The 15,136-nt window shown below is 37.6% G+C and overlaps 1 protein-coding gene across 1 annotated transcript in view; it reads right to left on the bottom strand.

Annotated features, from left to right (window-relative positions):
* LOC150081882 (BCL11 transcription factor A-like) overlaps positions 1 to 8,352 on the bottom strand; it is a 180,014-nt gene extending 171,662 nt beyond the window's left edge. The window contains exon 1 of the mRNA XM_090378953.1: positions 7,136 to 8,352. Within this exon, the coding sequence (XP_090235079.1) occupies positions 7,136 to 7,187 (52 nt within the window). The 5' untranslated portion in view covers positions 7,188 to 8,352. The remainder of the gene's footprint in view (positions 1 to 7,135) is intronic.
* Between the last annotated feature and the right edge of the window lie 6,784 nt (positions 8,353 to 15,136).

Raw genomic sequence — 15,136 nt, 5'->3', positions numbered from 1 at the left:
GTTGTTCCTTACTAAAGGAACAACTTTATTCAAAAACATATCACAACAATTTTTAAAAATAATTAATAATTTCAAATAATTCATTCTGGCAGCTGATTCCAAGGCTTTCATTCATCGCTCTGAAATGACTCATTTCTCCACAGAGTTAAATAGTTCCGTAACACGGGGTAAAGAAAGAAATCGGCCCATTTTGTTCTCAACTATCCACTTAACATTGCTGACCCTAGAAATTTTTTTACTAACTTTTTTTTCGCCTTTATTTATCGTCATAACCTCAAAACTAGAATATCGCTCTCTTTTTCTCTCTTATTCTGCTGAGTTACAATCGTTTTCTCCCCTACTGATTATAAGAAAACACTTCTTAGCTCTCCTTTCAAAGGACGGGCACTAGTGGTAACAGTCTTCGGGAAAAAAAAGTGAGAAAAGAGAGAAGGGGAAAAAAAAAGAGACGCCATTTTACGAGGCCAGTTGTGACCTAGAAAAAAAAAAAACAGAAGAAGAAGAAGAAAAAAAAGAAACTCGGACGACGCTGGCTGGAGTGGTGCTACTACAGGCCAAAGACAGCAGAGGTCTGGATAGGGGCAGGACAGCTGTCGCAGTTCTAAGACGAGAGAGAGAGAGAGAGAGAGAGAGAGAGACGACCATAGGCACGTGAATTCCGCCGGGCTTGTTGCGTGGCCAGGGACCTCTTTCAAGTGGCAGATGGCCGGCAAACCTTCCTCCCTAGGAGGGAGGAAAAACACAAACTACCCCAAAGGAAGAGGAAGAAAAAAAAATTATGAAAAGAACAGGATGTGAAGAAGCCAGATGAAGGTTCGGTTGCATTAAAAAACAGAAAAAGAGGGTTGGGGGTCGTGTTGGACATATTACATTTGATATTACAAATGTTGCGTAGTAGTTAAGGCTGGTATCGACATAAGTTTTATAACTGAAGCCGAATTCTAAGTGTTTGATTACATAACAAGAAGATGGCAGAGGCAAGTCCTCAATTCCAATACGAAAACATTGTGTGTGAAGTCTCTTAGTAATATGAGCTAGTTCAAAACTTGTGAAGTCGGTCCATAGACACAGAGTATTGCGCAGGTGAAAAGATATTTAAAATGTTTTTCACCTGCCCTTTGCAATGAGGAAAGGGAGCGATACTAATTATTCGTTAATTTCAATGCTGGACACGTGATCAACAAACGCGAAAAAGCTTTGTACTCCACCCCCCAAAGTTTGTCTTTCAGATTGTATTTAAATACAGTACGCGTATGTATCGTTAAAAGCCCATTTTATTTTTTAATGTGAAAATACACAATGGCCTCGGTGTTTCATTGAATCACAATTGCTTTTGTGAATTTTATTAATGTACTTATTTGTTTAAATATGGCAGACTTCGTCAACCAGGACTGCACATCAAATTTGTAAAGTTTCAGATGTAAGAATTAAAATGTAAAAAACAAAAAAACATTTTCAAAAGAAAGTTAATCTTAATAGCTACTAAAAGCAAATATATTCAGATATTTACTGTTCAAAAGATGACATTAATTAATGACCGGTCCCTTAACGAAGTCTCTCCACTATTCTTAGTGTCACAGACTTCTGCTACATGTATTTTTGTAGATACTTCGTTGGGTACTATTCTTCTGAATTGGCATCTCCAATTTCCTCATTCTCTTCCAAAGCAGTCCGAACACGTGGCACATCCAGCCAGTTAGCGTTCATTTAATGTCCAACTCCAAACTCACACACCCAACTTTTACCCACCCTCATTTATCCCTTATAGTTCTATCTGGAACAACATTCCTTCACAATCTACAGAAATTCATGTCTAATTAATGTCAACAAGTATCTTTTGTGTTTTTAGCCTTCTATCCAAGCACGGTACTAAGTACCACGGGGTTCTAATAATTTTCGTGTTTGGAGTTTTCATAAAAAAGACACTTAAATTTTTATTTTGTTTATACAAGACATTAGACCATTATTATACACAGAAGATAGCAGAATCCTAAGAAAATACAACTGGTGCTTCTTGAAGTCAAATCTCTTCGGGTTTGTCAACAGAAATATTTTTACATTCTTAATTGGGCAAGTGATGCTGACCCCCATGAACTGAGTCAGTCCATCAGTATCAAGTTATACTTTTCAACATCAAACTCTCACAAAAAGTAAGCCGAAAAACAATATCTATGGGAGAGAGAGAGTAAATCGCCCTCTTCTTAAACGCACGGACCTGCTCAGTAAAACTGCATCATTGCTGAAAGAACGATGCCATCGAATATGTCACACTATCACTCCTTCATGGCTAGATCCATAAAACTAATCACTCCAATATCACACCACGAAAAAACAGTTTCAAACCAGATTGTCGCCGCTGTTCTTCACAGTTAAAAGATGCATATCTTTTTAAAACGGATTTCACCATACCCAAGTTCTACCACCTGATGAAAAAGGGTATATCGGGGATTCATCCCTCCACAAAATCTTATATCACTCCTCCAATCTTGAGGCCATTGCAGCCACCGCTGAGCAGTAATTTTTGTGATGCAAGACTTGTGTGTGTCAGTTTTGGTGGTGGGAAGCTAGTCCATGAAAGCCCTGTTAATGCAACGTCTAAGAACACCATGCCCACTGAAAACTGATCCTGTACTTTCCAGGACCTTTGGGTGATTCTTTGGAAACTTGTCAGTTTTTCTGAGCAGTACGTCCGATCGGTAAACTCTCGCCAAAATAAAAGATCTTTCTTTGGTCGATGTTCAATTTCGGCATGGCCAACTGCTTTTCACTTGAGAATATTAATTTTCCCCTTATGATTTGATTCACAACACTCAGATGTAGAAAATAACAATTTTATTATTATTTTTTATTATTCCCAGAAAGGATGCTTTTTGGTTAAACGACTTATTGCTAAAGTTGTTATTTTTTTATTGTTATCCAATATAGTGTCATAACGAAAAATAAATTTATAAAATGCGCACAATTTTCTTGCTACATCCCCCCAAAAATTAATGGTGTTTAAAATCTGCCACGCCCCCACTATTCGATATTTTTTTATGCGATCAGATTGACAAAATCTAAAATTCGTCGTACACTAAGTCGTGTCCTATGGCACTCCAACACTTATTCTCAGAGTTTTTTACCACGTGACATTTCGATTGTGAATGAGGTTCCTACACGTTGGCCGCTTCCAATATCGCAACCACTTCCTCTGTAACACTTCTATACTACAGCAACGTCTTCTATAAATGTTTACATCACCGACAACTTGCATACTGTTGTGCTTATTCGTAGATCTTCCAATAATTTTGAATAACTATATATATATATTTTGCTGGGCCACACGGGACTATATACATTCTGAGAGCCTCATGTAGTCGTAAATTATATCCATAAACTACAACTGTGATATAATCATCAATTGCAGTGCTTACTGCAAGTATGATTAGTTTTTTTTTGGTACGAACTTAAATATGCCTTTTAAAATTTTTTTGAATATACCAACTTACAGAAGAAGTATGGGGGAACTAAACAATGCTTGGAACTTTAAAAAGGCTATTTGCACAGCATTAATGTGCCTACAATTTTACTTTGGGTACTCCTGTGACTGAATAAATTCAACGTTCAATTCAGGCACAGAAATAATTATGTACAGCGTGTCCCACGGCTAACTATTAATCGACTATTTCGCCAACAATATCTATTTAGTAATCCTTAGATTTATTTACATCTACTTTTAACTGGGCGAGTTGTTGATAAAATGACTACCTCTGAGAAATCGCTTTCAAACATACTTCCAAAAGGTTGCATATAGTTAGGCATAAGTCATGTTCTTCACAGCAAAACTTTGCATAAAACATCTCTTATAATAACGAAAGTAATTATTCATTCTGAGTATAATGTCTTCGGGACAAGATACCCAACTTTTAGCGGTCTTGTTAACATTCTCAATTTCAAAATTTCTACTACATTTAATAGAAATAGGTGTGAACTTGACCCCCATTAACAGTTATAATATTACAAGGATGTTTAAACCGAATCGATGGCTTTGTAATATATTTCCGAATATTAATAATGCGTGTGCTAATCCAAATAAGTGTTTAGGTTCTAATATATTTCATAAATTAGCTTATTATTTTGCATTACTAGGAATATATGCAGAAGTAATACTGTTATTTACATCGATAATATATGAAATTTTATTGGGTTTATCTTCTACAATGGAATTTGAGGCATTAGAAATCTTATTAATTCATCTGATTTAGTACTCAATCATACAAGATAAGTTCTAAAATTACTGCGTATGTGTATATTATTGCAGTGAACATTAGGAAGTTATTATATTCAAAAATACTTATTATTCAATAATACAGTTGTGGCTAAAACAGTATTAAGTGGCTATAAAGTATTGTCTGGTGCCGTAATAAGAAAATTAAAAAGAGAAATATGTATATGCATTTGAAGATACCTATTTTGTTGTTTTATAACAAAATACTTGTTTTTTTTATAACAAGTTTCCTTCGTTTACTCTTAAGGATATTCAGCTCTACATTTCCTATTACGAAAATGATTCTTGGAGGATTGTTTCAAGGAAGTTTTGCGTGGAAATCAGAGATTGTTTTCTTTGAACTTGGTACATGATGACCAAAGTATGGTGTAAACAAGAATGAGAAACTGTTTCTTGTGGGAATCACCCTTATATCACAATTAAAAAGTCATCATATATGTGCATATTGTTTATGTTTCTCATTTTATTTTGAAACCTGCTAATCGAATACCTGCTATTTACTATATGCATCTCTGAACCAACAAAATAAGCATATTTATTATTCTAAGGCTGCTCTTTTATTGTCAAGTTATTATTTAAAAATTCTGGTGTTTAAATTCAGTGACATAATTGTTTAAAATGAAGTGTAGTTTTCCCACTGATATAATAACAATAATACAAGCTATATATATGCACACATTAGTTTATTTATTATGGGCATTTGAAGAAGCTTGCATATAGACAAAAGAAATTCTAAAAATATGAAAGGTGTGTGGGGTAATTGTTGGTATGTAATTCATTCACTAGTTTTCTTTGACATTTTGGCCCACATTATGTTTATATTTGTATTCCCTAAATATAAAGGAATTGGTAATAATAAAAATATTCAGTATCTGTTAGAAATACAATCACATTCATTTATTGAGACCCGAAGTGTCCACAGTGTTCCTCAGAGTGAGCTATCAGTAATTATTTTGTAGTATTCAATATATTTTAAGATTTAATTTCTATATCCTTTCTATATCAACCAGTCAGCATTATAAAAAGATATTTTTTACTATATTTGGTAATGCATTTTCACCCTAAAAATTAAGAGTATCATATGATACTTTAATTATATATTTGAAGGCGATATATAGCAGAAAACTTTCAAGATATTTAAACAGAAATAGAGAGTGAGATTTCTCACATACGTGAGCCACTTTAAGTTATCTTGGCAATTTTATTTGTCAAATTTAGCGCAGTAGCGATACAGTAGATATGTATTCAGAAATAGTCCGATTTGATTTTTGTATTACAATAATATAAGCAATATATGGCTGACAGAGTTTACGAATGAAATACGAGGAATTCATTATTTGAAAATTCGTTATGAGAACACACGCACTTTAATGGCGCATGCAGATATAAACAGGACTCACGAAAAATCAAAATAAAAGTATACAAACATCCCTTCTTTGTTTTATAACGCATTACTGTGGAATTTTGAAAAGATCTCCCTAAACAAAATACGTTTCAACAGACCATGTGTCAGCTATATTTCTACATGCTTTGTCATAGGTGACAAAGTGCTTTTGCATAATGCAAAATTGTGCAAGTGTGATATTATGGAATTTTTACAGTCATCGTAATACTTTGCGTAGTGCAGTAGTTTAATTTACACCAACTTCATCGTTTAAAAAAAAAAAAAAAAAAAAACTAATGAATATATATTAAGTCTCCATAATTTTAAATGAAAAAAAAAAAAAAACTGTATATATATATATATTAGCAAAAGGCAAACAATTATTAAATTTTCCTTCTATCCACCATCACTCATTACTAATAAACAGTAACCAGTAAGTCTATTTAGGGGTGTGAGGGTTGGTAGCACCTGACTGTCATCTCTAAACATTTAAAATGGAGTGGGCTACAAACAATATACATTTAACCAACACCAGAGTTTGGACAGACTGGAAATACCTGTCTATCACCTACGAGAGAGAGATAGAATAATAAAAAACAAAAAAAAAATCGAGTTATTACTACTCAATAAACCAGACAACAGCTAGGCAAGGAAGCTGATTATCAATCAGCTATTTTTAAAGAGTACTTCCTCGTGTTCACAAACAACTTCAGCTGGAATAAACAACTCCCTAAACAGCTTGACCGTCCCTCAACAACCCCCCCCTCCCGTCTTGACTAGCACTCTGCCTTACCCTGTGCTAATCTCTAAACCACATGGACGCCTTGTCGACGATTCACAGCATGGGTTAGCGGGGACTGCCCAGCTGTTACTAGTGCCGACACGCCGCCAACGAAAGCGCCGTCATCGGTTGGCTAACGTTACGCATTAGAAAAAAAAAAAGAAAAAAAAGAAGCATTTTCCAGCGTAGTCGCAGATTTCATTTGTTTTTTAAAAATGCATTACGAGTTTCGGAACACTAAAATAATCGACAGGCAGAGATGAACCGTCGACGGACTCCTCGAAACAGCAGCTTCGGGGCGAAATAGACGCACGAGGGGGGAAAAAGAGGCCGAGACATGTACACGACTCCACGTTGTCGGCTGACTCACACGCACTTTTTAGTATTTAAATCGAACGGGAAAGCATCACGTGCTCGTAGAGCATCGTTACTGTCGTCAGTAGCTCGGCTGAAGTTAACCGAGTGGGTAGACCGTTCGAAATCGCTACGAAAAGGACAGAACTGCGGGCACCCTCTTCTTTAAAGAGGCCTTGATGAAGCCTTGCACGCTGCCTAACTCATAAAAAACACAGACGACCGCCATTACTGTGGATCGTGGTCATGGCCCTTGACCAGAGCCAAGCCCTGTCCGGCTGCAATTTGAAAGCGCGCGGAGGGCTCCCGTAACAGTACACAAGGCAAAAAAATAAGGGAGATGTCTTACCTGTGACTAGGTTCTTTCTTGGCTGAGGATTCTCCTGTTTTCTCCGTGACATTTCATCGGATTTTTAAAGCGGTAACCAAACCTTGACAGGTCTGTGTGGACACAAAGAACAACAAATATGGCGGCCACTAGGGCATGCTGGGTAAGTCCGAGCACCTGCGCTTCTGTGTCACTCAAGAGTCAGAACACAACTGACCTTATTTGCATATTATAACGAGTGTCACGCTTTGAGAGAGTAGATGTAGGGTTAGGCCATATGCAGCAACGTGGGGAGCTACAGAGCGCTGTCTATGGCGGGTTTTTTTCTCTTCAACTCCGTTCGCCTCGGCACTTGGAGCACGCTGGAGACCTTTTGCGGCCAAGCGGTCAGTAATTTTTAATTTCTAATGCACTCGGATTTTCTTTCTCTGTTCCACGTGGACACTTTTTTTTTCTTTTTTTTTAATTTTTCTCACAGGGATTTTTTCCTCAGTGGACTGTAAACGATGCTGGGACACACCTGGTCCACTAAAAACACGGAAAGGGTGATTTAAATAATGTACCGACGATGAAAAGTTCTGTTTCACAAAAATTAAAAAAAAAAAAAAATGTCTTCTGACACTGTCTTCAATACTAGAAGAGTCCACTAGGGGAGGGCGAGATGGTAAACGCAGAAGTGAATTTACGATGACCCTTTCTTGTAGCGGTACAGAACAAGTAGCATATCAGGTGTTGAGGGGCAAGTAGGGGTCATCACTGCCGGTGTCGCGCATAATAGTGTAAGAAGGCCTCGATGGAGGGGTCAAAAAGAAGGTCACCAATTGTCCGTCGGGGAAGTGGACTTCGGCCGATGCAGCTCCACCCAACAGCCGTTACCTACACGTCTGTTATCTTGTGAACCGTCGTAGCGCGTTTCTCCTGACAAGCCACGGTCTGAAATTGTGATCGTAGGTTGGTAGTGTTGTCGGCCAAACGCCACAACTACTCCTCGCGCAGCAGCAACAGCAGATGCTAAGCGCAGTCGTGCCGCGGGAAACACCCATAAACGATGCGGCAGTTGGGAATTCAGGCCTTATGGAGCGTCTGCCCGCTCGCGTCATGACCGCAGAGGAGTGGTCACGGGAACCGCGACCGCCAGGGGTCAGCCCACTGCAAGGTGATTGGCACGCTGTGGCTATCAGGAATGACTTGACATTAGAAACCCAAAACGGTCCCCCCCCTGCCACCGTAGGACTCCGTTCGTCTCCTTCTCTTCTAATACACAGGGTTGTCTTAAAGTGAACCGTCTAATACAACGAGTAAACCATCTGCGCCGCCGTGATCACTCTGATGAGCATCATGGGATATGCAAAATGATCTTTTACGTCCGACTAATAAGCATTACTTGTATCGGACTAATATAAAGGGAGAATATTTTTGGCACGTGCCCACGCACCACCCAGTTTCAAGGTTGGCTTTTTTTTTTTTTTTTTCTCTGTTTATTTTTTATTTTGTGATCTCACGTGCGACTTTTATTTTTTTTTTTGTTTTGTTTTTTTGCTGTTCAAATGAAAGACTTCCATAAATCACCGCGAACATAAATCATAATTTAAATATTAGTGAGGGGATAAAAATAAACAGATAAGATCATCTCTCCAGCAGTTTATTTATTTATCTTTAGCGTATAATAAGGGTGCCGTTGTGGCAGGTTTACTGTAGTAGGAATATATTCTGATTAATAGTATGAGGAGTGCTCAGTAGGAGGTGCGTTACGCCTTTATTCACAATGGAAAGAATTACGTTTGTAAGGATAGGGTAAAGCGTGTTCGTTTATAGTAGTTCGCAATTTAAATTTTGTATAAGAAAAAAACTCATATAACAAAGAGTGACTAAAAATTAGAAAACATAATAAAACATAAAAACCCGATTATTAGATTATGAATACCAAATAATTAAACTTTTGGAAAACACCAGTTTAATTAAAAACAATAAGAAGTACATAATAAGTTAACGAAGCAAAAAAATTTTGTTTAATCTCGTTATATTGACATATTATAAGTATTTTATATATTTTGTAAATTTCAGGGGGATACATCCCTTACTTCCCTTGGGAGGACACCCCACACAAGCGTCCGTTATTCTTATTATTACTTTTCGTTATTATTCATATTTACAACACGTTTCGGCTGTAAAATGCCTTTAAACAAATATAGTGAGTTACATGCGTATCTGCAGGCGCTGTTTAAAATAGGGAAAAAAGTTGCAAGGTTCCAAACTAGTTCAATAAAGTTCCATGTTCATATATTGAACATGGGGATACTGTCCGAGATCCGCCACATTTTTAGTAGTTCTTATCTAAAGAGCCACAAGCCAGACCGGTACATTTCTGTCACTGATGGACACAATTGTGGAAGCCATTTTTGTAGAAAACTTCTCGACACTATGACTCAATCCCAAAGTTGTTGCGTCATCGGCAGGAAAATGCTTGACACGCAAAAGGAACTTCAGGATGGAACAGGAGGAAATCTGAAGGGGTGAAGTTAGGCGGATGTGGCAAAATTTCAAAGCCACACATTGGTTTTCTACCATGTGGCAGCATGTAAATCGAGTACAAGAGCTTTGCTGGGCTTTCTTTTCTTTCTTTAATGGCGCTTTAGCAGCTTTGCATAGTGGAGAAAAGGTCAGCGTTCCTTCCTCCCACCTTCTCCTTTTCCCCCCTCAATTTTTAAACAGCTTATCGCAATGGTTGGAGTAACAGATATGTTCATTGGAAAACTAACCAAAACTCGAAGTAATGTGAAACGGATATGATCCTCTAATGCTTCTCAAAGAAATGTCATACAGTATTGATGAGGTCCGAATAAACGTATAATTTCTAAAGAATGCAGTTTTCTCTGGTCATGATGGATGTAGTGCAACCACCTTTGTAATAAGAATTGGATTCGATTCGATTCTCTCTACTATATCAGCTGATGATATTGCAATTTTGGAGATAATCTGTGAGGATTAAACCATACTGACCACCATAGAAAACTAATATTCTTGCGATATTTTTGAGAATATCAGGAAGCGGACATTTTTCAGCATCAGCCAAAAAAGATAACTAAATAAAAATAATAAAACAAAAGAACATACTCATATATTCCCATTCCCACAAGGTAACTATTGAATTCCGTTTTGAACTTAACTAGACTCACTGCCTCTACAACCCGCTGCCCGTAATTTAAATTCGTGAGATCCAGTCATCTGTTATTCCCTGGGATTTTATACCTATGACCCTTGGTTGTTGTCCCACCTACAAGGGAAAACAGATCTTCCTTTCATTTACTCAACTTCTTTGTAGTTCCTAATTTCTAATCCGTTCTTCGTTATGTTCATCGATTCAAACTCATTCCTAATCTGGCCACTTTTCTTTGAATCATGTTCAGAAGGTCCATATCATATTTTAGGTGTGGCCTCCAGACTAGTAGATTAACTTTTCCCGCAAATGGGGGCACCCTTACCTCTTCCAGGAGAGCGACAGAAGAATGTTCAAACCTTTGACCAAGAGACAAAGGTTTGACCTGGTCTTGTTCGCAGCAAACAATTAGAACGAGAAGCCATATTAGTCTTTTTTTACAGGTAGACCACAGTCACTCTCCAGAACTCTGTTTTTGTGTCTCCTGGAAAGATGACAATAGTCGACAGATCCATTCCAAAACCTTATGATTATGTTGGCATTTCTTCATGTTGGTTTACACAGTTTCGCTCAGAATCTTGTGAGCCGATGCGCCAATTGTTATGAGGGGAGTCTCATAATTTTCTTCGCAATTTCTTGTTGAGAGTACATGTCTAGTGCCCTTGAATTTTCGCATCATGACGTTTTCACTTGAATTGTTTTTACTTTTAAGTATTTTACCTTTCACACTGGGTCATTTCAAAATTGCGATTAATAGCTTCGTTGTAACTATAAATCTAATTGTGTGATTAAAGGATAATAACATTTATAAATCATCAAACTGTTTAATTCGCTTTAGATAAAGAAATAATTCCGATGCGTTTACATCCTCCCCCTAGGAAGTGATACAGAGTTATTGGTTGCTGTAAGTTAAAGAGAGATTAAGGATTGAAGTTGAAATGCTCACATTCTAGTAGAATGTTTCTAATAGCGAGCACCGATTGACACATGCATTGGGGTGGTTCGTCTTCGGTGTGAGAAGGAAGAAATGCATCCGGTGAGTATGACCTCTGCGCGTTCTTGAAAGTGCTGCTACTTCTCGTCTGTAGCTGGAGCTTCACAGTTCGGGTTTCTGTTTAATATGTAGGAGTTAATTATTTATTTCAGTTTTACGAAATAGCGTCCACTGTGGGTTATATGTTTTTTGTATTGTAGCTTTGTTATCGGTACACCAAACTAAGTTCGATCGGTTTTGAGAGGATTCTTTGTAACCTGATCCGCTCTCTCATTGATTGAAATGCTAGCATGTCCCGAGATTCAACAGAATTTAACAGAGATTTTGTTTAAGGATGAGAGATTGGAAATTCGGTTTGTAATGCAGTTATACTACACTTCTGGAATCAGGATATTACTACTTCAGAACTAGTAGATTAACTAGTTCAAAGGCTGATTTGTCTTTGAGCCATTTTTGTAGATTTGGTAACACTGTGGATTGTTCCCAATAGAAAAACATCGCATGAATAAAGGTATAATAATTGTTTCTGGGAATTTCTGCTATTTTCTTAAGACTAGAAACAGCTGATCAAAAAAGGTAACCGGAAATATCGGTTAGTGCATTCGAGCAAGGCAATAGGGACAATGATCTTGATAAATGCGATTGAGCTAATCCAGTATTCATCTCGCTGTACAGAAAGTTATTAGCCTGCTAAGAATCCGTGTGTGGATGAGGCTCTTCTCTCCTGAGATAATCAGAATTTACAGTCCAATAAAACTACTGCTGAGCAGAGTTATTCTGATTTGTTAATAGATGATATGTTTCCAGATACATTGCTGACTTTCTCGAACGATGTGTGGAATACTTTTTGAGTATCCACAAAGATCTTCAGACCTCAAACCCCTAGACTTTTTTTTTTTTTTTTTTTCAGGAGGATACGTAAAATATAAAGTGTATACCAATAAACCACAAACATTGCAAGGGCTGTAGGCGATGACACACAGAAAGCAGACCAAATTACAGCTGACATGTGCGCCATCGTATGTCGGACAGTTGAGAAACGACGCCATTCATGTGTGCATGCTGTTGGCGGATATTTTGAACATTTGTGTGTAATATCCTATTTTTATATGTCTGATATTCAAACTTTTGTTGGCTCACTAAACTGGGTATAGTGTATCAGCGTGTTTAATATGGTTTTGACCGACCTGTACATTTTTGTATGAATAAAAGTTAGAAACAGCGTGCAAATTCCTTAAGAATTTTTCCTTGAAAGCCGCAGCTCAAATCAGTAAGAGACGTGGCTTGTTCACCTTTATTATTAGAAGATGTATGAAAAATCTTCTCAGTACAGGCCTACTGCAACCTCTCTTAAATTGTTAACGCTTCCTCCCCTCTCTGGAGAAATAGGGAATTGATGAGGGATCTGAAATTCATTTTTTTCATGGATATGCCAATTCCTGCTGTAGGCTCTATAACAAAACTCTATAGCGCTACCAATTATTGCACAACTACTATTCAGAGTATGAGCTATCTAGCACATACGCACAAATAAACATCTCTTGTATTTCATATACTTCAGAACAGCTCTAAGGTCAACTGCTATTGCCAAACTGTGTCAATTTAAATGCCCGTTTACAAACGGAATATTCATTGATTACTTGTGTATTCGTTTCCCCACTGATGCTTCCAGCAAGGAGCGATCTTGGTTCCTGACAGTTGTTCCAAAGTCTTCGATAAAATATTAACTCCAGCGATACTTCCAGCCTTTGATAAAAATTGAACAGCGTTGGATTTTTCGAAAATATCCCTGCTACAGTCATTTTCATGAACCTCTGGAAAATTATCTCAGTAACTCTTCTGAACGAGTGAACATAGCTTATACTTCTTGAGAGTCTAAGATTCTATACCGAACCCCTCGTGGCTAGCACAATGATTATGACCGCGGTTTTACCAAACTCTGCATAATTCAAGAGTGTGCAATTTTAATCCTCAATGGGTGTTTAACAAATCTCCAGTCTTGGTCCTGTTCCATCATTGTTCTTTAAAGCCAACAATATTCCTGACATTTATGGGATTGGTAGCTCTTCATTAGTATTCATACATTTTCCATCATATCATTTGGGGCCCGTCCTTCACAGAAAGTCATTTAGAATTCCTATTCTAAAGACCATACTCTACCGAATATTTGCGGTGTTTACTCAGTGGTCGGTTTGCATCAAACAAGCAAACCGACCAAATAGTAAAGCAATTTTCATACACGATGTTACTGATACTTCATGCTTAAGGGAAAACACGGAAACCCAAATCCGAAGATCTGATTCTACAAAAGACCTGAGCATTCTGTCACAATAACTGGCGTCTTCCATAATATTTAGAAGCGATTACCCTTTTTTGCTTCCTTATCAGCGCTGATCAACAGCCCATAAGAGCAATCTTGTTCCACCTGCTCTATACCACACTAATCCAAGCATTCACGTAATTCAGGTGGTCCTGAATTACGCTAATTTCTTCGTCCTTCTGAACTTAATCATCGTTAACTATGAATATGGAGTCACAGCACCTCCCTTTCAAAGTTGGAATTAGCTATGGAAGTTTAACTTCACAAACGCTAATGATTCAGGAGGATAACTTATCGGAACTGAACTTCTTGTTGGTATGGCCTAACCATTGGAGAGAAAAAGGGTTCCTGTTTTTCTCTCCAATGGTTAGGAGAGGCTTAGTGGGGTTGGCTGGAGGGAGACTTGACACAAAAAAAATTTCCATTTGGAAGCAAAAACATTACAATAAACAAACAACGTTTGGTTGAAAATAAATCAGAAAAACTGAACCTCTGCCTTTTCTAGGAAGCATGGGATTCTCATTAGGTTATGATTCTATAATCAACAACACCTAAAATTCATGCTATAAAGATATTTTTCAAAAATCGTTTACTTAGATAGCATGTTACTCTTATTTAGCCATTATTTGAAGCATTCAAAAAGGAATTTCTGCTTGATATTTCAAACAAAAGGCGACCATCTTGTTGGATGTTTGACAGTGACAATCTAAATCGGGTCTGTTCCAGAGTAGGATGAGTGGGAGAAAAAGTAGATTAAGTGGCAGTGACTGAACTTAAGGAGTCTGTATATATATCAGAGCTTGCTTGAAATGGTGTTTGTTTATGTTATATAAAGCTAGTTTACTGCATTCAGCAGGACGACACACAGCTACTGAGCAGGTGGAAGAAACTGCTGCAGAACCTTGAGCTGCGTCTGTTTTGGAGCCATCGGTACAGATGTGTAGTTTCTCTGAGTTCTCTAAGTTATGCGCTTCATGTAGCTGCTGAAAGTTGTTTGCTAGGGAGCATCTTCCCCATCTGAGAAAGAAATTTTCACAAAGAGGTTAGAATTAAGTCCTGGAGCAGCAACTTCTTGGAAGATATTCTGGAAGTTAATATCCTAACTACACATGAGCTCTTCAATCGAGGTCCCGCAGGGTGGCTTTCCTTAGGTTTATTGTGGTATAGCATGGCATGCTGAGGATCAAACAGGTACTCGTAGCTGGGATGAGATGAGATGGAATGATTTTAATTTTTGCTGCATAGTTCACCTGAGGTGCAGTGGGGTTTCATTTGCCTAAATATACAGGCTGTAAACAAGATGTTCTGAAGGTTCCTATAGCTATCCTAATAGTAATATGCTGGATGGTATTCCGACGTAATAGAGAACCTTCCTTGCGGAGTCATAGAATGATCATCCATAATCCAGTCTGCAAATTAAGGAAATATCTTACATCTCTATAGAACCGAATTAAGATTTTATAGAGATGTAAGAGGAAGAATGTATCAGCATCCTAGAACATAGCAGAGATATGTCCTGGGATGTTCAATTATGGTTCTGAATCCTGATGT

This window comes from Mastigoproctus giganteus, chromosome 8, assembly GCF_048544385.1.
Source record: "Mastigoproctus giganteus isolate SK-2022 chromosome 8, ASM4854438v1, whole genome shotgun sequence".
In the NCBI taxonomy this organism is placed as follows: Eukaryota; Metazoa; Arthropoda; class Arachnida; order Uropygi; family Thelyphonidae; genus Mastigoproctus; species Mastigoproctus giganteus.
This window is presented reverse-complemented; position numbering and strand designations above follow the sequence as displayed.